This window comes from Cervus elaphus, chromosome 5, assembly GCF_910594005.1.
Source record: "Cervus elaphus chromosome 5, mCerEla1.1, whole genome shotgun sequence".
NCBI classification, from domain to species: domain Eukaryota; kingdom Metazoa; phylum Chordata; class Mammalia; order Artiodactyla; family Cervidae; genus Cervus; species Cervus elaphus.
In genome coordinates, this window is record NC_057819.1 from 92,464,770 (window position 1) to 92,489,604 (window position 24,835).

The following is a 24,835-nucleotide window of genomic DNA, read 5'->3' on the forward strand; positions in this document are numbered from 1 at the left end:
TGTGGTGAAGACTCTGAGCTCCTAGTGCGGGGGGCTTGGGTTTGATCCCTGGTCAGGGAACTAGATCCCACATGCCAGAGTACAGCTAAGAAAAATAAAAAATGCTTAAAAAAAAAAAGAAAAGAAAATCTCCCATGTTTCTCCATCCAAGTCTCTCTCATAGATGAAACGTAATTGCATATTCATGGTGATGCTTTACTTATTAAATAGAGATATTCAAGCAGTTGTCAGCACAAGCATTCTTTTATAGGTAAGAACATATCAATACTTCTTCAGGAAAAGTTGAAAAAGAATGATAGCTATTTAACTGGTTTCAGAAGAATCTGGTTTAAACAGCATTCTGTGACATGAACATGCTAGCCACTGTACTAGAAACAAGGCTCAAGGAGCATTCTCAACTTTATGCTGACTCACTGAAAATAGGAATTGTTTTTGAAGAGGATCACAAAATATGTAAGTTCTTGATTCTACTATGTAAAATTATAATTTCACATATGAGAAAAAAGTACAATATATAATAGTTTACTTTTGCCCTACTTTACATAATTAAGCCTAAAAAATGTGCTGTCCAGTAATAACTGAACTATTATTATTGTGCCTTACTTGGAATAGACTTGGGTTTTTGAAATGTTCTTAAATTTTTAAAAATCCTCCTATAGTATACCCTCAGATCTCTGGACCTAAGGATATACAATCAAAGAAGTCCTGAAGGAGAACGTGTTTGTCAACCATTGCATGTGGACTGAGAGGTTGCCTTAACTTTAATGTTAGAATCCTGACACCTGGGCATCAAAAGACAAACTTTCAATGGGCCCCTGATATGTCAGTTAAAAGCCCCTCTGGATCTTGAAGACAGTTCTCTAGTTCCACACTCCCACCTCAATTTCCAAACAGCAGAGAGAAAATGAAAAAAAAAAAAAAAAAATGGAAACATCTTTGTCTTCTTCAATAAAGAAATGAGACCCTAATAAAAATTTACTTTTACAAATCACTAATGTCAGGAAAGGGCCTCCCAAGTGGCACTAGTGGTAAAGAGCTTCCCTACCAATGCAGGAGACTTTAGAGACTCATGTTCAATCCCTGGGTCAGGAAGAGCCCCTGGAGGAGGGCATGGCAACCCACTCCAGTATTCTTGCCAGGAGAATCCCGTGGACAGAGGACCCTGGTGGGCTACTGTCCACAGGGTCATGAGGAGTCGGACATGACTGAAGTGACTTAGCACAGCACAATACAATGTCAGGAAAATAAGAAATCCCTTACTGTTGACAGACAAACCATTTCCTTTCTTGTTGGAAAATTAGAGGTGCATGCTTCTTCCGTAGTTGCCTTGTAGGATGCATGAGTGAGACAGGACGGGGTCTGAACAGTGTCAGGATGGCACCTTTCCCTTGTTTTATGCTTTGTTTTGTCTGGCTGTGTCACGTGTTGCAGCATGACATCCCCTCATCACCATCCACGGCCACACTTAAGGATAGTTTTATTCTTTTTCCACCTGATGGAACTTTGCTTGAGCCAACTACTTGTATTTCACTTTGGGTTTTTTGGTTTATTTTCCTTGTTTAATTTTTATTTTATATTGGAGTATAGTTTATTTACAGTGTTATATTAGTTTTAGGTATACAGTAAAGCGATTCAGTTATACATATATCTATTCTTTTTCAGATTCCTTTCCCATATAAGTTATTATAGAGGACTGATTAGAGTTCCCTGCGCTATACAGTAGATCCTTATTATCTATATATAGTAGTGTGTATATGCTGATCCCAAACTCCTAATTTATCCCTCCACCCTCCACCTTTCCCCTGTGGTAACCAAAGTTTTCAAAGTCTATGTTCTGTTTCTGTTTTATAAATAAGTTTACTTGTATCATCTTCTTAGATTGCACATTGGGGAATTCTCTGGTTGTCCAGTGGTTAGGGTTTGGCGAGGTGTGCCCCCCCAAAAATAAATTCCACGTTGTATTTCACTTTGGTTTGGAATGTATTAATAATGTAACTTAAATTCAGGCACCAACCTAAAAGGACCATGCTACAGGTTATTTTTATTACATAATTTCTGAAGGCAACTGCACATACACACAGAAATGCTCATGTTGTGAAAATAGTTCAGATAGTTGATTGATTATGGAAAAATCTAATGTATAATATTTATACATTAGTTGTAATTATTAAGGTTTAATAAATGAGTTTCATTTCTTGTGTACTTGTATATTTAAACTTGATTTGGCATTAAATGAATGAAATTCAAATCTTTCTTTACAATCAGGTTTATATTTTCCATAGGTTATTTACTGTCTTCTTTGAGTTATATTGAGTTGCAGGGTAGATTTGTTGCACATGATACTATTTGTTAGGTAGAAATCCAAGTTGTGTTATCATTTTTACAAACTAATTATTCTTACTTTGAATGCCTGAATATATACTTGAATATATGAACCTCATTGAATATACAAACATAAAGCAGGCGCAATAAATTACTAGGTTTGAATAACTATTAGTATATTGTTCTTTTCTGTTTGAAATTACCTGTTAATAATAGTTGATGGACTGTTAGACATCTTATTTCCTGATGCTGATGTGGTTATAATGACAGGTGTTATACATTTTCACTGTCTTCAGGTAAGATACTTGACTTTAAATTTTAGCAACTAGGAAACCATTGAGGATATATCGCTTTTTAGTTGTGATTCCTGCCTTTGTTACTCTCTTTGACAGATTGATAGTGAATGTTCCCTGGGTTTAAATTCACCAGGATTTAATAAGGATCTTATTTTTTCTTTTTTTTTCCCCCCCTTTAAATGAATGTTTACATGATATCCCAGACTAGTTGACAAAGCTTTCTTTCTTGGCACTTTGCATTTGCTGATTCTATAATTTTTTAAAGCATTGACTGATTTTTAGTTTATTAGTCTTCCTTAGAACTAGAAATGACCAAATCCTGCACCTTGCCATTTTTCCTTTATAGATAAGAAACTGAGGCCCAAGTAATACAAGCCTAAAATGTGTGTACTAGAACCTTCTGTTATTCCTTTATCTTTTACAGAGCAAACTGTAAGTAAATTATTAAAATAACTAAATTTGTGGATCAGAGCTCTTTTGAAATGAAATAGTTGCTCACATCAGATCTTTTGTGACAATACAGAGAAAAGTCCAAAGGTTCTTTTTTTCTTTTCAATAATCATCATAAGAATTAAACAGAAAATATAGTCTTATATGCCCAAACTGGGGTAAAAGAGGACAGGAATGATTAGTTTTCTTCTAATGTTAGAAATCTGACTGTTGTGATAGTTTCTGTACCATAACTCTCACAGGTAGAGGATAAGCATTTTTGTGAAAGATATCAACATAGAATGCAATTAAGAAGTGTATTTTTGGGGACTTCCTTGGTGGTCCAATGGCTAAGACTCTGACCTCCCAGTGCTGGGGGCCTGGGTTTGATCCCTGGTCAGGGAACTAGATCCCACATGCTGAAACTAAAAGAGGCCATGTGCTGCAACTAAAACCCAGTACAGCCAAATAAATAAATAAGTATTTTAAAAAAAGAAAAAGTGTATTTTCATATATCAGTCAGGATATGTATATTATTGGGCACATCATTTTAATTGAATGAATGTCTTCTCATTTATCCGATCCCCTATTGTTGGACATACAAGACTTTTCCCGGTTATTTGTCATCATTATGAAAAATTTTGTAGTACCGTTCTTGTATATAGTCTTACTTAATTTTTCTGACTATTTCTTCAGTAAAAGAAATTCCTAGAAATAGAATTACTGAGTCAAAAGGTCCACTCGTTTTTAAAGAATTTAGGTATACAATGCCAAATTACTCTCAAGAAAGATGCTAATTAATGCCCTTCATGATAGGGTGATTTTTGCAAAGTCAGTTTGAGAAAAAATAATAGCTGCTAGTTTCAATATCATTTTTTGTTCTAGTGGAGTACTGTATCTTTTGTTTTCTGATAGCGTGTTCTTTTTCTTAAAGTTTATATACTATAAAATTCACTCATTTTAATGATAGACTTTGATGAATTTTGGTAATTATATTTGTGCAACCACAATCAAGACATTATAATGGGCCTCCAACCTGAGAAGTTTCTTCCCATTGCTTTGTGGTTGGTCCCCTCTCCCGTGTGCAGCCTCAGGCAACCACTGGTCTTCGTTCTGTCACTGTAGTCTTGTTTCTTCTAGCGTTTCGACCAGGTGGACTCAAATAGTACGTCGTCTTTTGTGTTTGACTTCTTCTACTTAGCATAATGTTTTGAGATTCAACATGTTGTTTATTAATATTTCATTTGTAATACTGAGTTGTATTATATATACTATGAATGTACTAAAATTTACCATTCATCACTTGATGGACATTTGGAGGGCACTGAATTTTTGGCTATTATGAATCATGCTGTTATGAATTTTTGTATATGCACGTCTTTATGTGGCTATATATTTTCATTGTTCTTGGGTAAATACCTAGAAGTGGAATTGTTCAGTCATGTGTCAAGTATATGCTTATTTGTAAGATACTGCTGTATTGCTTTTCAAAATGTCTGTATATTCTACATTCCCACCAGCTATGTATGAGAGTTCAAGTTGCTCCAAGTCCTCACCACCCCTCTTTTCAGTCCGTTTTTTTTTTCCACTCCCTTATGAGCTTGCATTTTATTGGAATAGAGAAACATGTCCATAATCACAGTGTGATATGGTTAGTGCTAAAAATGTCAGTCTTGTTACATTCTAGTGTGAGTGTTTAGTAGACTGTCACTGTGGCTTTAATTTGCATTTCTTTGACTGCTAATGCTGAATATTTTTTTCTTGTGCATACTCTCCACCTGCATATCTTCTTTTATAAAGTATGCAAGTCTTTTGCCCATTTTAAATTGGATTGTTAATCTTTTTACTATTGAAAGAGATATATGTATTCTGCATACAGGCCTTTCGTCAGGTGTTTTAAAAATATTTTCTCCCATTTAGTAACTTGCCTTTTCATTTTCTCAGCAGTGTCTTTAGAAGAGGAAAAGTTTTTTGATTTTGGTTTTCTTGTTTTTCTTCTCCGTTATGGTTTATTATTGTGGCCATTTTTGGAAAATACAATCTGCTACACTCTTCTTTTTCAGGAACATGGTTTATTCTGTTTATTCAAGTTATCTTTTGTATTTTTCAGTAAAATTTACATTTTTATCCATCTATACCCATTATCTATCCTCACCCCTTATTAGATTTATTCCTGCATATCTTGAATCATTGAGGATCTTTTTTCCCTATTATATTTTTTTCATTTTTTATATGATTTGACATTGAAAAAGATTTTATCCTTGTAAAGCAGATTAGTAGAACATTTCCAGTGTTATATAAATTTATTCTACCTTCCTTATGTACTATAGTACCTCTTTAGAAGACTTTAAGAATAGCCATTTGAAAAGGCAAGTAGCACTTCTAGTTTTTTGGTCCAGCTTAAGAGAGTTTAGAAGTTGTCATTCTGTTCGAAACAACCATGCTGAAGTAGAAGGGTTTTATTTTGTATCAGTCTTGCAACTTTATGTATAGTGTTAAAAATGTTGTGAGAGTCACAGGTCCTGTAGCTTTCTCTCCAGAAGTTTAGACATTGATATTATGCATTGCATGCGTTTTTACTGAGTTAAAATCTTTCTGCACTCACTTTCTAAGGTTATGCTTTACTCTCTTTTCTGAAGTTTGAAACTTTGTTTTATGAAAACTTTTGTTTGAAATTTAATTTGTGTTCAGCCATTTATTAAATTATTTAAAGTCCTAGAGATTTAATTAAGGAAATTTTTATGTATATTTGCAAATGATATAATAATGGATTTGGAAATATGCTTGCATTTTAAATTTTGTCTGTTTATCACAGTGGTAGCAAACTAATGTCATTGAACTTTTGAAACTAAGTTCTGAATGAATACTTTAGAAAACAGCAGAAAATCTACTCTCTTCCTAAACTTACTAGTGTTCCAAGGGAGATAGTTTTGGTTTTTTTAATTTCTTTCTTTGGCTGCATCGGGTCTTCCTTGGGGCACGCAGAACCTTTAGTTGTGGTGCACAGACTCTCTAGTTGTGGCACAGACTCCGGAGTGTGCGGGCTCACTAGTTGCAGCTTGGGGGGCTTAGTTGTTCCAAGGCCCATGGGATGTTAGTTCCCTGACCAGGAATTGAGCCCAGGACCCTTGCATTGCAAGACAGATTCTTAACCACTAGAGTAGTTGTAAAGCTGCTTTTCTAACTTCTTTCTGAGAGTAGGCCTTGGGCAGTTCTTATTTCTCTGGTTTGTTTCTCCTGGGGATTTGTGTGACCTGATAACAAACTACTATATATAAACAATCATTTTTACTTTATCAAAGTGGAGCCAGTCATTGGAAAACGGGGGCTACGTTTTACTTATCATTATTAGATGTTGTAAGTGGTAGTTTTCAGATAGACTTTTTTTGGCAAATGAACTTGACCTTTCTCATCCTCATGACTTTGATGGTTAGTGTCATCTTTCCTGAAGTGAAACTGACAACAAGCAGAGCAAGGCTCTCAAGGAGCGACTCAGGATTCATGCAGAAGTAATTTGCAGTTATTTGACAGGCAGTGGTAGTAATAGTCTTGAAATCTTTTTACATGGAATCTCATAGTTTTAGGAAAGCCTTTCTTTTCCCTGGGGTACCATTTGGATCTGAGTAGCAAAAGAAACTCTTTGAAAACAAACTCTCATTGTCCTCGTTCTAAATTCATCTTACAATTTTCTGTGGTCACCTTCTCTGACCTTCCACTACTAAAACTGTTGCACCATTGAATCCCAGTTTAGTTCTGCTAGCCTTCTGTTCTTCAGGTGTTTTTTTTTTAAGGTGTTCTCAGTAAAATGCCAGGCAGCAGACCCTTTTCCTTTATTCAGCTGCATTCTGCATGACTGTCTCTTAATTGCTATACTGAATCTTCACCTTGGTTCAAAGTTTTCTGTCTTAGCTGAATGGAAAGGAACAGGTACCTCCTTTCACCCAATGCTGTCTTTCAAATTGATATCCCAGAGGAGGATTGAAAATCTTCCTATCACGTAATAATATACACCTGATATTCTAGCTGTGGTGTAACAGGTGGCTTTCAAACATGGCTAATGAGCTATGGCTGAAGCAAATACTTTCCTCTTTATCTGAGATTTTATAGTTTGTAATTGTATAATCTATATATTATAAATACATGTATATATAAACTGGCAACATAAAATTTTAAAATCATTTTTTGGTCCAAAGGCTAGAATGCTTTCAGATCTAAACCTAGGATGGTGTTTTCTTTCCTCCTACTGTCTTTTCAAGTGGGAGAAAATATGGATTACTCTTCAAAGGGTACAGGTGTCATTTGCTGGTGAAAAATAGATTTGGGAAAAAGTAAGGAGTCAGTCATCAGTTACACCCCTGCCAGGTGTTTGGGCAGCCAAATCCTCCCCTCTGCCCTCTCTTAAGTGAGTGATAAAGAAGACCTGGTGATTTACCCATACACTGGCCATAGAAGAAAGCGCTTGTTATCTGTTACTAGCAACATTTGATTCCACCCTCAATTCCCCAGGTGGCTCTGGGGTAGACATTGGTAGCTAATTATGATTACCCTGCTCATTTAGAGTTGGTTTGCTCCCTGCATCATGCCAGCAGGTTTTACCGCCCAGAGCCAAGGCTGGATTTAGCCCTATATTAGAATACCAAGATAGGAAAAATGTTAGTTTGCAATGTTGATGTTTCTGTCAGGGTGATTTATTTCATTTCCTTTATTGCACTATTTATCACAGTTAAAAAATAAGAGTATATTATAGTCTTGACATCTTTTTCAAATACAATATGTTTTATAAAAATTATCCTGCATCTAAAGCATCCATATTATGGTTGAAGAACCTAGCATAAGATATGTCAAATTATGATTTGTATACCTCATTATATCTATTTTATTGAAAACATACCTCAAATTACTTATTTCTTAAATTTTCTTAGTTTGGGAATTCCCTGGCAGCGCAGTGGTTAGGACTCTGCGTTTTTACTGCCGAGGGCAGGGGTTCAACCCCTGGTCGGGGAACTAAGATCCCACAAGCCACTCTGTGCAGCACCCCCAAAAATTATCTTAGTTTTTATTAATATTTCTGCATATTCAGAGCTTATTATCCTCAACCAAATTGTTTGTTATGCAGTGTGCTTTATATGAACAAAAGTGTTTTCATGTACATTACTGTTTTAAATCATTTTTAATTCATATATAATGAAAATACATAAAGTGCTTGTCTCAAAATTTCCTTTGTAATATTGGGATGTCTTACATACCATTCGTACATGCCAGCAGATGCTTTCTAGGTTACATACAGGAAACAATGGGAAACAAAATCTGAGAAATGCAAGAGCTATATACCAGAGCACTCAATTAGGACACAGCATCTCACCATTAAAATGTCAAATCGAATAAATCAAAGGTTGTTCTCAGTAATATAATACGATAAATTTTTGAGAGAATGAAGTGGAAATATCAATAGTAGGCATATGTACTCTAGTGTACAGATTTGAATACCCATAATTTTTTAATAAATACTTTTAGCATAAATTTTAAATACAGCATCTTCAGATTATGGTACAATAAACTAAGAAGTAGCAAAGCATAGCAGGTTTTCAACTAGATGAAAAGGAGAAATGCTTACTACAAAAGGTTATGTACTACTTGGTAAACATAAAAACCCCCCTCACCAATTATTCAGCTCATAAGACTGGCAAAGCTAAACTTATTTATTCAATTCTACCTGTTTATTTCGATAAGAAAAAAAAATTCTGTATATAATAGTTAATCTCAAAAGGATCTAAGAAAACAACAGAGCAGTAAGGTAGACAAAAGTAAGATAAGTGGGGAAATGGATGAAAGTGAACGTGAAATAGCTTAGTGGTGTCCGGCTCTTTGCGGCCCCATGGATTATAGTCTATCAGACTTCTCTGTCCATTGGATTTCCAGGCAAGAGTACCGGAGTGGGTTGCCATTTCCTTCTCCAGGGGATCTTCCTGACCCAGGGATCGAACCCAGGTCTCCCACATTGCAGGCAGACGCTTAACTCTCTGAGCCACCAGGGAAATGGATAGCATTTATAAAACTTAGAAACTAGGCTTTAAATTTTTAGAACACTACACAGCTAGATATTTTGAATAACTCAATTGTAATGGGAATCACATGATAATTTATTGGAATCACTAGTGAGTGTTTTTCAACACATAATACATACAACATATAGCTACCAAACACTGAAGGCTACTAATTTATTTTGTGAGGCAGACCCATGTGGTGCCTGATAAGGACAGAAAATAAAAATGAAGGCCAGTCTTCCAACAGGAACATGAAGTGATGCTCAGCATCACTAGGAGTGTCAGACTTTATTTTTGGGGGCTCCAAAATCATTGCAGATGGTGATTGCAGCCATGAAATTAAAAGACACTTACTCCTTGGAAGGAAAGTTATGACCAACCTAGATAGCGTATTCTAGGCACTGAATGAAACGTTTAGTAGAATCCTTGCTCTCAAGGTTTTATAACCTGGTAACTTAAAAGTGAAAATTAGTGGAAATGATTATGCCTCCAAAATATTTTTAAGAGATTCTAAAAATATTTTATAAAAATCACTCACTTCCAACAACTCTAAAATATATAAAGGAAATAAGTTTTCTTTATATTAAAAAGTTTTCCCTATATATTTTGTCACTAAAACTTGACATCAGCCCAAATGGAAAAGTAGAGGCATCTTCCAGTAAAAAACAAAACAGAAATCTCTTATCAATTGTCAGCCAGTTATGTGTTAAAAAACAAGTGATGTAAAGATAAACACAGGAAGGAAATTAAATGATCACAATGCACATAATAATTACATACCTAGAAAATTTAAAGAATTCAATAGCATATTGATTGAATTTAGTGAAGTTGCAGTTTTTCAATTAATGTATATTACTATATTTTAACAATTATAATAATAAACATACACTTATTTAAAATGTTACATACTAAATACTTTTTTGGCAATGCATTTCTAGTGTTTTTTAAGAATAACATTTACATAGTTACCACTGCAGATGGTGACTGCAGCCATGAAATTAAAAGACGCTTACTCCTTGGAAGGAAAGTTATGACCAACCTAGACAGCATATTAAAAAGCAGAGACATTACTTTGCCAACAAAGGTCTGTCTAGTCAAGGCTATGGTTTTTCCAGTAGTCGTGTATGGATGTGAGAGTTGGACTATAAAGAAAGCTGAGCGCCGAAGAACTGATGCTTTTGAACTGTGGTGTTGGAGAAGACTCTTGAGAGTGCCTTCGACTCTCTCGATGGAGATCCAACTAGTCCATCCTAAAGGAGATCAGTCCTGGGTGTTCATTGGAAGGACTGATGTTGAAGCTGAAACTCCAGTACTTTGGCCATCCAATGCAAAGAGCTGACTCGTTTGAAAAGACCCTGATGCTGGGAAAGATTGAAGGCAGGAAGAGAAGGGGACGACAGAGGATGAGATGGTTGGATGGCATCACCAACTCAATGGACATGAGTTTGGGTAAACTCCGGGAGTTGGTGATGGACAGGGAGGCCTGGTGTGCTGCACTCCATGGGGTCTCAAAGAGTTGGACATGACTGGGTGACTGAACTGAACTTTGTTTTATTTATCTATTTTATACATTCTCATATAAGAAGGATTATACAGTGTTCATCTTTCTTTGCAAGTTTACTTGGCCAGGTGAGGTAGAGGTGTTCCCAGCAGCAGTAACAAAAATCAAACCACAGATGGATTATGAGTTTCTTTCTAGATGACACCGCCCATGACAGTCCCACAGGACCAGGACACAAAATCCCTTCCCCCCAAGAGTCAGTTGAAACATTCCCTATTTGGCACTCACAAAGATTGGGGCACTAGACATGATACTTTAACCTAATGTGTATATGTGAACAACAAAGCTCCAATGGCAAACATCAAAGAATTTAGAATAAATGAAGTTATACCCTGACTCATGGGAGGGCCAAATATACTAAGATCCCATGTTTACCTGAGGTATTTAATATTTAACCAAATAAGATACATATCTTAAAACCTTGCCACCAGCAACATCAGTATCACGTGGAAGCTTGTTATAAATGCAGAACCTCATTTCACACCCCAGACATAGCAAATCAATCTTCACTCTAAGACTTTAAGAATTCTGGGTAATTCTTATGTACCTTAAGTTACAAAAGCACTGTGATTAAAGCAGTAGTTCTTGAATCTGGGTAAAAGTCAAAAGTCTTTTGTACTTTTACCCAGTAATGAAATACAGTTGTTTTGTTTTCGTGTTTCTTATTGTAAAGCCTACCAGTTGATTCTGATATGCGAAATTTGATGGTAGCTGCTTTAAAGAATTTGGTTAAATGGCAATAATCTGTATATGAAAAAGTTATAACATGTTAAGTGATAATTATCAGGTAGTATTGGTTGAAAAATAAGTAAACCATAGAACAAAGTAGCAGTTCCAAAAATTGATTCATGGTTTATATTGTTATAAACTATGCATTGCATTCATTATAGGGATTTCCAAATAAATTAGAGATGAGCAAAACACTGATATTAAAAGAAGGGGAAAGAAGTTATGATTTTTCTGTATTCTTTGAGGTATAAAATCTATGTGGGTAAATGGAAAAAACTGTATAAATATCAAGGGGGAAAATTATATAGCATGAAATCACAATAGGGCCTAGAATATTGTAAACAGTATTCTGAGGTGATGATTTAACAGTGTTAGTGAGGCATAATTTACATACTATAACATTCACCCATCATGAGTATGTAATTCTGTAATTTTTAGTAAATTTCCACTGTTATGCAATCATCACTACAACCCAATTTTGGAACATTTTTGTCACCCCCAAAACTTAACCATTTTGTAGTCAGTCACTCATTCCATTTCCCAACCCTGAGCAACCACTGATAGGCTTTCTGTCTCTCTGAAAGTCTCATCCAAAAACTTCTTAAAAGTGATATCATACATTGTGTGGTCTTTTGTGTTTGGCTTCTGTTTGTAGCATAATGCTTGAGGTTTAGCCATTTAAATAGTAGTTTATAAGGAAGTAGTAGTTTGTTCATTTTTATTCTGTTGTATAGATGTAGCATAGTTTGTTTATCCATTCACTAGTTGATGGATTTGACTCCAGTTTTTTAGGCTATAATACTGCTATGAATATTCACATAGAAATCTTTGTGTGAACATATATTTTCATTTCCCTTATGTAAATATATGAGTAGATTTGCTGGATCATATGGTAAGTTTATTTTATCTTTTTCAGAAACAACCAAACTGCATTCCAAAGTGGATGCTTTCCAAGGTGGATTTTACATTTCCACTAGTCATATGTGAGGGTTCCAGTTTTGATTGGAATTACACTGAATCTGTAGATCACTATGGAAAAATTGCTGTCTTAACATTGAGTTTTCCAGTTCATGAATATGAAGTGTTCTCTCTGTCTCTTTAAATCTTTTGTAATTTATTTCAGCAGTATTTTGTAGTTTGCCGTATGTACATCTTATATTTCTTTTGTCAAACTTCTTCCATTAAGCATTTTATTTGATTCTGTTGTGAATGGAATTGTTTTCTTAATTTCATTTTCAGACTATTCATTGCTGGCATGTAGAAAAAAATGGGTTTTCTATAACAATCTTGTATCCTGCAACCTTGATAACCTGTTTGTTCAAGTACTGTTTTTGTGTATTTGTGAGGATTTTTTTACATAGAGGATCATGTCATCTGCAAATAAAATCAGTTTTATTTCTTCCTTTCCAATTCAGAAGTTTTAAAAAAAAAAAATTGGAGGTGTGCTTTTTCCACTGAGGAGAACCTCCAGTAAAATTCAGATAGACATAGCTGGAGCAGACATCTTTGCCTTGTTCCTTGACCTTAGGGTGAAGCATTCAGTCTCATTTTGAAGTAAGGTATTAGCTCTGTTTTTCATGTGCCCTTTATAAGGTTGAAGAATTTTCCTCTTTTTAGTTTGTTGAATGTTTGTTTGTTTTTATCATGAATAATGGTTGGATTTTATGTTACTGGATTGGATTTCCTGCTTGTGGGCAAAATGATGTCTCTGCTTTTTAATACACTGTCTAGGTTTGCCATAGCTTTCCTCAAAGGAGTAAGCATCACATCTTTTAATTGTCTTTGAGAGTGGGTATTGAAACCTCCAGTTCAATTCAGTTGCTCAGTTGTGTCTGACTCTTTGTGACCCCGTGGACTGCAGCATGCCAGGCTTCCCTGTACATCACCAACTCCCGGAGTTAACTCAAACTCATGTCCATTGAGTCTGTGATGCCATCCAACCGTCTCGTCCTCTGTTGTCCCCATCTCCTCCTGCCTTCAATCTTTCCCAGCATCAGGGTCTTTTCCAATGAGTCAGTTCTTTGCATCAGGTGGCCAAAGTATTGGAGTTTCAGCTTTATCATCAGTCTTTCGAATGAATATTCAGGACTGATTTCCTTTAGGATGGACTGGATCTCCTTGCAGTCGAAGGGACTCTCAAGAGCCTTCTCCAGCACCACAGTTCAAAAGCATCAGTTCTTCAGTGCTCAGCTTTCTTTATGGTCCAACTCTCACATCCATACATGACTATTGGAAAAACCATCAGTAACCTCAGATGTGCAGACGACACCACCCTTATGGCAGAAAGTGAAGAGGAACTAAAAAGCCTCTTGATGAAAGTGAAGGAGGAAAGTGGAAAAGTTGGCTTAAAGCTCAACATTCAGAAAACTTAAGATCATGGAATCTGGTCCCATCACTTCATGGCAAATAGATGGGGAGACAGTGGAAACAGTGTCAGACTTTATTTTTGTGGGCTCCAGAATCTCTGCAGATGGTGATTGCAGCCATGAAATTAAAAGACACTTACTCCTTGGAAGGAAAGTTATGACCAACCTGGATAGCATATTAAAAAGCAGAGACATTACTTTGCCAACAAAGGTCCGTCTAGTCAAGGCTATGGTTTTTCCAGTAGTCGTGTATGGATGTGAGAGTTGGACTATAAAGAAAGCTGAGCACCGAAGAATTGATGCTTTTGAACTGTGGTGTTGGAGAAGACTCTTGAGAGTCCATTGGACTGCAAGAAGATCCAACCAGTCCATCCTAAAGGAGATCAGTCCTGGATGTTCATTGAAAGGACTGATGTTGAAGCGAAACTCCAATACTTTGGCCACCTCATGTGAAGAGTTGACTCATTGGAAAAGACCCTAATGCTGAGAAGGATTTGGGGATAGGAGGAGGAGGGGATGACAGAGGATGAGATGGCTGGATGGCATCACCAACTTGATGGACATGGGTTTGGGTAGGTTCCTGGAGTTGGCGATGGACAGGGCAGCCTGGCGTGCTGCGATTCATGGGGTCACAAGGAGTTGGACACGACTGAGCTACTGAACTGAACTGATATCTGTATTGAGATTTTCTGTCATTGTCATCATATTTTTCTTTAATTCTTTGAACATGTTTATAATTGCTTTTGAAATTTTTCTGAGTACAGTATCTGGACCCACTCAGAAATAGTTTCTTTTCACTGCTTTTCCCTCTGAGTTGGTCACATTTTCCTCTGTGTGTGTGTGTTTTAACATGTGTTGTAATTTGTTTTGTTAAAACTGGACATATTTGATATTATTGTTACAATCCTGGATCTGATTTCTCTTCAGCCCTCCTCCCTCCTCTCTCTGAATGTTGTCATTATTGCTGTTATTATATTTGTTTGCTTAATATTCAAGTAACTTGACTTAATATGCCAGATCTTTTTATTTTTTACCCTAGCCTTCTTGGGGTCCCATGGCTTAGCAGTGAGCTAAGTTAAAAGTTGTGCTCAAACGTATTGTTCCAGTAAGGCCTCTACCCTATGTTGAGCATCTGTGAGTGTATTAGGGTGTTCATCTGGTTTTCAAGTATGCCTCAGTTTTTACTTTCTGCTAAGCTTCCCCCTTTTCCCTGTATATGTAGTCAGCCCTCAATATGTAGAGGGTTGAGGACCTCCACAGTCAACCTCGAGTTCACCAAGCCCTCTGTGGCTCTCATTTCTAGAATCTCCTTTTTAAATTTCTGGATTTCCGTTCGTCTGCACCTCTTCCCGGCTGAGACAGCAGGCTCAGGCGAGCAGAGCCGTAAACTTTATCTGTTCTTTTCTAGTTGGGTTTAATGGTTTTACTCTCGGTGCCACTGGGTGTGAGGTTTTGCCTTCCATTTCAAATCACTTCAGCAGCCTCAGACAGTGAAGCCACTGGTTTCTATGGCCAGCCCTGCTCAGGTACAGCTACTGCATGGAGTGTCTTGGGGTGGGGGATGGATAAGGAGTAACCCCAAACAGTAACACCTCTGACTCCCTCTGTTCTTACCCAAAGCTCCCATTTTTCATAAACACTTTTAAATTTGTCACTTTAGTTATTTTCTGGAGCCTGGTAATGGTTGTTTCTGGCACGTTTGTCCAGTTCTGTAGTAGTTTTGTTAGAAGATTTGCTGATTTCTTCAGTTTGCCACAGCTGGGAATCTTGCCTCCTGTTTTGTATTTGCAGTATTTTGGGGTTTGGTTATTTTTAAAAGGCCAACTAATTAAAAACCTGAAGCACATCTATATATTGTAGCTGCTTCAGCATTTTGCTTCACAATAGAAGTTAGGAGATTGTGATTAGATTAGGGGTGGGACTGTAGTTCTGTAATTCTGCTGACAGCATTCTGTGGAATGCTCCTTAATAGCATATTCTTGTTTAATGATGAAGAAAACGTTTGTTTTTTTTTTTAAAGCAAGCAAATTCTTTTGGAATTCTATCAAAACATAAGGAAGATATTATGTATACTCCTTTCTTCAGAATGAACCAGTGGCACAAGGAAAGGTATGACAGAATCTATTGGGCTAGTGTAGATGTGTATCTTTATGGGGGAGGAAAAAGGAAGAATCGCTCTCTTTAAAAATTACTCATTATATAGATTTCAATCTAAAATGCTTTTTTAATGCCCAAATTTAATTGGGAGGTTAGCCTTTACCTTTTTACTTATATAATAACACACAGAAAGAATACAAAATTAAAAAACATACAACTCAGTGATTTATCACAGAGCACACACCCCTAAGCCAGCATGCATATGAGAAATAGGACATTGGCAGCACCTAGAAGTCCTCTCGGCTCCACCCCCATCATTAAGTAACCCTCTTAAGATAACCATTGTCCTTACTTTTTTGGTAACCACTTCCTTTTTTAATAGTTTCTATTGCTAAATATGTATCCCTAAACCTTAGAGTCTAACTTTGCTTATACTTTTTATATAGAAATCTTACTGTTCGTTTGTGACTGTTTTCTTTGGCTCAAAATTGTGTTTGTGAGATTTGTCTATGTTGCATATAGCAGTAGTTCATTTCAGTTGCTGTAAAATATTCCATTATGTGAATATACAACAATTTGTTTATCTGTTTTATTGTGCATAGGTATTTGAGTTGTTTCCAGTTTTAAGGGTATTACAAATATGGCTGCCATGAACACACACACTTGTTTGTGTTTTATTGTGTAGGTATACACATTCCTTTTGGGTGTATACCTAAGAGTCAAATTGCTGGGTTCCAGTATGGATTTATTTTCATTTTAGTATATAAAACCAACCTGTTTCCCACAGTGATTCTACAAATTTACATTTCTACTAGCAATGTATTAGGATTGACATTGCATCACATCTTCACCAAACATTTGGTATTATCAGACTTTGAAACATTAACCATTTTGGTGGTTAAGTCGTACTTTCTCTTTGGTTTTAATTTTCATTTCCCAAATGACTAATGAGGTTAAGCTCCTTTTCATATGTTTATTGGCCATTTGAATTAATCCTTTTTTGTGGTGAAATACCTATCCAAGCCTTTTTTAAAAATTGATTCTTAAGAGTTCTGTATGTAACTGAAGAAGAGTCCTTTGTTCCTTTTTGCTACCCCAGCCTTGCTCCTAAAAGGCTCCTAAAGCCCTTTATTAGCAGAGTCTAACATGGATCTAGTTGGGAAAACCAAAACATGGTTTGCAGACTCTGAACCTTAGTATTATAGAGCAATGTTTAGATGGATAGTTTTGAAACTGAGAAGCACTTGCTTAAGATGGCTGTTCTGTCTGCATAGCCAGCTTTATGATAAGCCAGATGTCTATATATGGAAGAATCTGTTTCTGCACCATTTTTCTGTTTCATTGGACTGTTAGACTGGCTAAATTACCGTGACTTTATAATAAGACTTCATATCTAGGAGAGCAATTTTCTCTTCTCATTCTTTTTCAAGAGTGTCTTAGCTTTCCTTGGCATATTTGCATTTCTGTAAAAACTTTTTTACTAATTTGTCTAGTTTTACAAAATGAAAACCATTTTATGTTTTGAATTTCACTTGAGTCTATATATCAATTTGGGGAGAATTTAAATTTTTACAGTATTAAATAGCTTTCTAATTCATGAATATGGTATATCTCTTCATTATTTATGTCTTTAATTTCTCTCAGTGATGTGTTTTCAGTCCTTTTATGTAGAAGTCTTGCATAGCTTTTCTTTAATCCCAGTTTCAGATATTTCTAATATTATTATAAAATTTAAATATTTTTTCATTTTAATTTTTTTATTTTACAATTTTGCAAACGTACGTTTTCTTTACTTATGAATAATTAGATCCCATTAACCAGGCTTCCCAGGTGGCTCAGTGGTAAAGAATCTGCCTGCCAATGTAGGAGACACAGGTTCGATACCTGGGTCAGTAAGATCCCCTGGAAAAGGAACTGCTACTGCTAAGTCACTTCAGTCGTGTCCGACTCTGTGGCCACCCCATCCCTGGGATTCTCCAGGCAAGAACACTGGAGTGGGCAACCCATTTCAGTATTCTTGCCTGGGAAACCCCATGGGCAGAGAAGCTTGGTGGGCTACAGTCCACAGGGTCCTAAAAGAATAGAACTCAGCAACTAAACAACAACAACCTACCACTCAGATTCAGTAACTTTAAGATTTGCTTCATTTCAACAGTCTTTATTACTGAAGTATTTTAAAACAAATCTTAGATCTCATATCATTTCACTTATGTATACTTAAGAATATACATCTCTAGAAATAGGGAAATTTAATTTATAATCATAATTTTAAACCATATTCAAATTTTCCCTTTTATTCCAAAAAAGACTTTATTGTTGGTATGTTCATACAGTTTGCTTTTAACTAATAGCATATTGAGACTTATATTTTATGTTATTAAAATATTAGTTTAGCCACTAAAATATTAATATCAAATGGTAAAGCATTATCTTTGGCAATTAAAAACAAAACTTTTTCTGATTATGTGTACTTTCTGTTTCTAAATTTATTACAGTTTTTGACATTGGTAAAACCATAATCCTGTAAAAGTACCATGTGAATAAAACTGTCCTTTTCTTTCATTTTGCATCTTCTACATTTATAAAAGTAATGTGCAACAAAAATTGCCATTCTTTAATTTTTTAAAAAAGATCTTTATATTCATCATTGTTTCTGTTACTGAATACATATCTTTCATGAAATCATCAATGGGATTAAAAGCAAGTACATTTTTGTGTGACATAGTCTTAGTTTTGGTTACCCTTTGTGACCTCCTCTTGCCCAAAGTTGTTAAAATGCAAGAAGGAGTTGCAGTTGTGAATTGTTTTCCTTTATGGCTTTGTACACATACCTTTCCTTCATTGCAACTGGTTTCCTCCCCATACGATATTCACAGGTCTGTTTCTAGGAGAAGATGGTAGCTAGTGGACCCTGAAAATTTCCTAGACTTGGCAGACAAGGATGTGTCATGATCACCCTCTAACATTGAAAAGACAGTGTGGCAGCTCTTGTGCAAGCAGGTCAGACTCTCACAGAGATATTTGACAGTGACTGAGAGGGAAAGAGTCTCTATGTCTTTTTAGCATCTACAGTAAGGATAGAACTAATTAATTCATGATCTCAAGCACCATAAAATATTCCCAAGACAATAATTAGCATTAAATAATTTTTCACCTATAGTTTAACTTATTCAGTGATTATTGGAATGGGGAGTTGAGGAGGCCTTAAAGTTAGATCTTACAATAACAATTATTTGAAAGTAAATATGACTGCTTGGCATTGGATGGCCTGCCTATTCTTTCTTCTTCCTCCCTTATTAGCACCCCTGGGTATCACTACAGATCGGAATGGCTCAGTGCTTGCTCTCATCTGCTGGGATCATTGCTATTTATACTTACTTAAGCACAGAGTTTGGAGAAGGCAATGGCACCCCACTCCAGTACTCTTGCCTCGAAAATCCCATGGACGGAGGGGCCTGGTAGGCTGCAGTCCATGGGGTCGCTGAGTCAGATACGACTGAGTGACTTCACTTTCACTTTTCACTTTCATGCATTGGAGAAGGCAATGACAGCCCACTCCAGTGTTCTTGCCTGGAGAATCCCAGGGACGGGGGAGCCTGGTGGGCTGCTGTCTATGGGGTCGCACAGCGTCAGACACGACTGAAATGACTTAGCAGCAGCAGTAGCAAGCACAGAGTTAGAGGATGTTTAAGTTCCTATTTAACTCTTTCTGTAAAATGTAGCTATTTTACTTCTCCCAATCAGTAATATTAGGATATGAGAAAAAAGAGTGACCTGTTTCACTGTTTGGTTTGGCTATTGTATAATATCTTTTTTCCTTGTAATTTTCAGATTAACAAATTGGGGGATTGTTTATAAATATCTTGAATAAAATGAAAAAGATTGCTTTCTCACATATAGAGCTGACTCAGCAAATACCAAATTTGGATAAACATTTTGAAAGAAGAACCAGCATCAGAAAAACTCAACTGATGGAACAGATTATCTAAATATAAAAGATGAGAAACCTTTTTAATGTGTTTTTGGGTGGGGGCAGGAAAGCTTAGGAGATTTGTTCTTCTGAATACTGTAGTTTGCAACTCTGTAAATTATGTCAGTGCACACAGACTAGAGCTTGTTGAAGCTCTGGTTAGAAAAACGAAAGAATCATATAAATAAATTTCCATATTCTTTAACCTGTAGTGTCCATGAACATATAATAAGTACTGAGGACAAATAAACATTTTTTAGACTTATTTGTTGTCAAAAATTTTGTCTCATAGTTTGCTATTGTTTTCTCAACAGACTTCATGTAAATGCAAGTAAAAATAACTTTGAAGGAAGTGAATCCTGTGAATGTGAAGGCAATAATCTAAATGTTTAGAGTATAGTTAGGAAGTTCCCCTGAAGAGAAGGGTTGACTACCCACTCCAGTATTCTTGCCTGGAGAATTCCATAGACAGAGTAGCCTGGTGGGCTACAATGTAGGGGGTTGCAAAGAGTCGAACATGGCTGAGCGACTAACACTTAGGAGGTTCTGTTACTGAGATGTGTATTGTATTGGTACAGTTGACACAGTAATTGTAGTATATATACCAAAAAGCAGAGGATTGCTGATTACAAGTTAATGTGGCTAGAATTAGAAGAAAAATTTCTTAATCCAAATTGAAGCATTCTCATTATAAATTATTATTTTTGTTGGATAGTTAAAAACCTGTATCAGAGCCATGAACTTTAAAACTGCTAAAATATGTTGAGGGGACTTCACACAAAGTGAATGAGGAGCATTAATTTCTGGGAGATTCTTGCTGATTAGTTATACTATTTAAAAGATGTTGTAACATTCTAGTACTTGAAAAGTATCCCCAATAATAACTTTTACTCTTGTTTCACTTCAGCCCTTCTGCTTGTCAGTAATAGAAGCAGATTTGTGGCATTGGTCTCAGCTTCCTGGGATTAAGAAAACTCTACAACAAAACAGCCACACCACATCTGAAAGGCTTCCTGTTTTGGTAGTGTACTCTTTTGACTGACTCTGTATCTCTCTGAAGAATGGCTCGTGGATTCTTCTGGCTGTTTAAAAAACAGTTAAACTTATATTTTAAGTTCAGAGAAGAATTGATGATGAACCCGAGAAGATATAAGAAAGGATTCTTTCTCACAACCCTTAAAACTTTCTTTGTTTTTGTTTTTCTCTTTTGAAAACTTTTAAGTGTTTACAGAATCAAATGTTAATTTAAAACTGAGGAAGTGCCTGTTAGTATAACTGGAATGCCTGTGAAGGTAAGCAGATGAAAGGACAGATGCACCGTTTTATTTAGTGCATAGAGTACTTTAGAGAAAGTAACTGGTCACAAGTGAATTGTAGGGGGAAGGATAGCTCCTTTTTCCTGAAAGGAGGAAAGTTGCCCTAAATGTTGTTCATTATCTCTGCTGCAGGAGCTTCATTAACAAGTGCAGTCGAGATAACCGGGGTATTGCAGCAACAGAGGCCAAGCACAGCAAGCCATTCCGTAACAAAGAACAGAACGGAACAGGCTTCCACACTTCTCTGTGTTGTGTGGCACCGTTTGTGCTGAACCAAAGCATCTGCTACCTCAAGTTAAGAGAGAACAAACTCAACATGGCGTGAAATTACTGCACTGCCATTCACATTCATTAGAGTTATATTGTTACCAGCCACAGGCATGACTGGCTTTTGCATAAATAATAAAATAAAATGCTGCTTTGTGAATTTTACCTTAAAACATTACAAGGAACGGTACTAACCTTGAGCCAAGAGTGGGTCTATCTTAGAACAGCTTTTCTCACCATGGTAGGGTCAAGACCAGTGAAAAGTCAGAAGTTGCGAAGAATTTTTGCTGCAAGAGGCCTTTGGAAAGGGTTATGTGTTAAATCAATTTACTCATTTTTTTAAATTAATATTGTGCAGGGTAGCTATTATTAGACATTAAAAATTACTAAAGTGCCATTTGGCAACATTGTAGTGATCATTGATTCAGGCAATAAAGCCGTCAAAGGATGCTAAACGTACTGGGTCAGAATTTGATGAGGAATATTTACAGTTAGACAAAAGGAAAAAGTAACTTTACAGTGTACAAACCTGAAAGAACACTTCATCCAAATGATCACAGTTATCATCAGTCAAAACTGACATCATGTGCCTACTAAAGTAATGCACTGAGAAGACATCTGGGTCATTCCGGTTAAAAAATACATTCCCTAGTGGTTCAGATGGTAAAGAATCTGCCTGCAATGCAGGAGACCCCAGTTAGATCCCTGAGTCAGGAAGATCCCCTGGAGAAGGGAATGGCTTCCCACTGCAGTATTCTTGCCTGGAGAATGCCATGGACAGAGGAGCCTGGCGGGCTATAGCCCATGGGGTTGCAGAATCAACACAACAGCAGCTAACAGCATCAACTTGAATCTAATCTTGAGAAAATGTCAGACCCAAATTGAGGAGTGGTCTACAAAATAACTGGCCTGTACTCTTCCAAAGTGGTAATGTCATAAGACAAAGAAATGCTAATTAACTGTCTTCCATTAAAGAAGACTCAAGAGGCAGTGGCTACTATGCAGTGTGTGATCCAGAATTTCCTTTCCTTGCTGTTTCATTGACTTTTTATCTTCTGGTATCTCGGTACAGAAGTAGGATATTTAAATATGAAAAAAATGTAATAGTCAATATAATATTTGGTTTCCTTTGTATTTTGCTTTCCTGGATTATGTGGATTCTAAGCAGTGTTGTGGATTTTGCTTGGTATTTTTTAAACAACAGTCAAAAATATTAGGTCTCTTAGTGTAATTGAATTACATTTCAAGGTATTGAAGAGTTAAAAATGATAATACTTGTTTTATCGAATTTCCTATCAGTGGGAGAAAGTAGAGTCCTCATGCTGTTTTAAAAATACTAGGCTGCACCATTTAAGAGTAACGAGAACTCAGGAAAGGAAGTAGCAATCACTAAGATAAATTTGTAAAGAAGTGATGATATTCATAAAGAAGTTTGATATGATTTTTAGACAGTTATATAAAAGGAATGCTTTATTTTCAGAAAAGTAATTTGATGAGTGTCTTATTTCCTCCTGGACAAGAGGAAGAAATAAACTAAGTGATTGTAGTTAAGTGAATAATTAATTGAATAAAGATGGCTTCTAGTATTACATCTGTTGAAGAGCTTTGTCCTCAGTCTTGTTCTAAACTTTAATTAATAACTTAGATAAAGGCATTGGTGACATACAGACCAGATTTCAAAATGATAGAAGTCTGGGAAGAAGAACCAAATCATCAAATGACTGAAAGAGAAAATGAAAGATAACGGTAGCTGAGAGTGATAATTATCAAGCAAAATAAATCTGACAGGAATGAATTCTGCAAAGACAACCAGTCATCCATGATGGATAGAAGGCAAAAAAAAGCTTTAGATTAATCCATGGAAGCTCAGTTAGCCAAATGGCCAATTGGCCATAATTACCAAAAACTTTGACTTAATATGTATCAGTTGGGTCCAGTCAGAGAAATGGAAAACACGTTAGTACTTCAGACACGGGGAACTCTAATGCAACGAATTGGCAATATAGATGTTAGAAGGCTAAAAGAGAGAAAAGGCAGACACTGAGTTATTAAAGAGGGAGTAACCACAGGAGGCAGCTATCATACCAAGAACTGAGAAACAAAAGGGAAGACATTATCATAACCAAGATGCCACAGCCCTAAACTTCCACTCAGACTTATGAGGGGACACGCTTGTGTCCTGAAATGTCCTAAAAACCGTATTACTAAAAGATGTTCATTTACATAAGAAATATTCCAATTGTAGTCTATACACTGAATTAAAAGTGATCACGTTTGGTTCTGAAAATAAAGCATAAAACTAATTTGACTTCAATCATGTTAATGTTCTGTACTTTTTCCCTCATGTTTAAAATAGCTTTACCACTAATAGCCCTCTACCTCAGATGTATTGCTAAGTGACCTCTCCGGAAGATTTTAGTTTTTATAGAAATTTAGGGATTTAAAAAAAGAAGCAGCATGGCAGATGAGTTGGGTGGGCTAAACATTCTGTTTGGTTATACTTTTTTTTAATCTTTCTCACTGATACCTTAAGCATTATTAAGTGGATTTAATATTGAGTGTTTCAACATAAAGGTATCTGTCATATGATGAAACGTTGAAGAGCAAAGTTTGGAATTGATTTATCTGTCTTTTTTTTCCTCTCCCCCTAAATATTGTGTCTTTAGGTCAGTAACAGATCCAAGAGATGGAAAGAGAGTAGCACTCAAAAAGATGCCCAACGTCTTCCAGAATCTGGTCTCTTGCAAAAGGGTCTTCCGGGAATTGAAGATGTTGTGTTTTTTTAAACATGATAATGTAAGTGAAGTTGGTGTTTGGGATAACTATTTCCTAAGCATGTTTAATTATGTTAGTAAAGAGCAGAAGAGACTTAAAAAGGGTACATTACCATATTAAAGGATTTGGAAACCTGAGACAAAATAGACCTTTTTTGTGAATGAGCAAATTTAAATGAATTCTAGGATTTATTGATTGACAGAAATATTAATTGATATAAAGCAAATGTTAAAACTTAGCTTGGGAACAGTACTAATACTCGATGTAAAAATAGAGTATAATGTGCGGTCTGAGTGATTTAAATAGAAGTAACTGGCCCCTGATTTTAAATGCCTTACTTTTATCTTTTAGTATTTTAAATCAGAGTTAAGTTAAAGATATAAGAAAACAGTTTTTCCTCTGAAAAACAGTACAGCTCTTAAAGATAATATGGGTTATCTTATTTATTGCTCTGCTTAGAGATATCAAGACTCATAGTGATTTGAGAGAGCTTCTCTTCAACTGATCCTGAATTAAAAGTTTGATACATGTAAAATTTCCCCGGTGGATGTTAGTGTTAGACTGTTAGTTTTAGACTGTTAGTTTTCAATTTCATATGAAAAGTAAAACTGCCTCACATTCTGCGTTTGGTTCTCAACCTGTGCTATTTTAATTGCTGAAGTA

At 36.0% G+C, this 24,835-nt stretch overlaps 1 protein-coding gene across 2 annotated transcripts in view; it reads left to right on the forward strand.

Moving 5' to 3' along the window:
- NLK (nemo like kinase) overlaps positions 1–24,835 on the forward strand; it is a 124,088-nt gene that overhangs the window by 39,583 nt on the left and 59,670 nt on the right. For both annotated transcript variants that reach the window (XM_043903150.1, XM_043903149.1), the window contains exon 2: positions 24,064–24,193. In XM_043903150.1, coding sequence (XP_043759085.1) covers positions 24,064–24,193 — 130 coding nt within the window. The remainder of the gene's footprint in view (positions 1–24,063; positions 24,194–24,835) is intronic.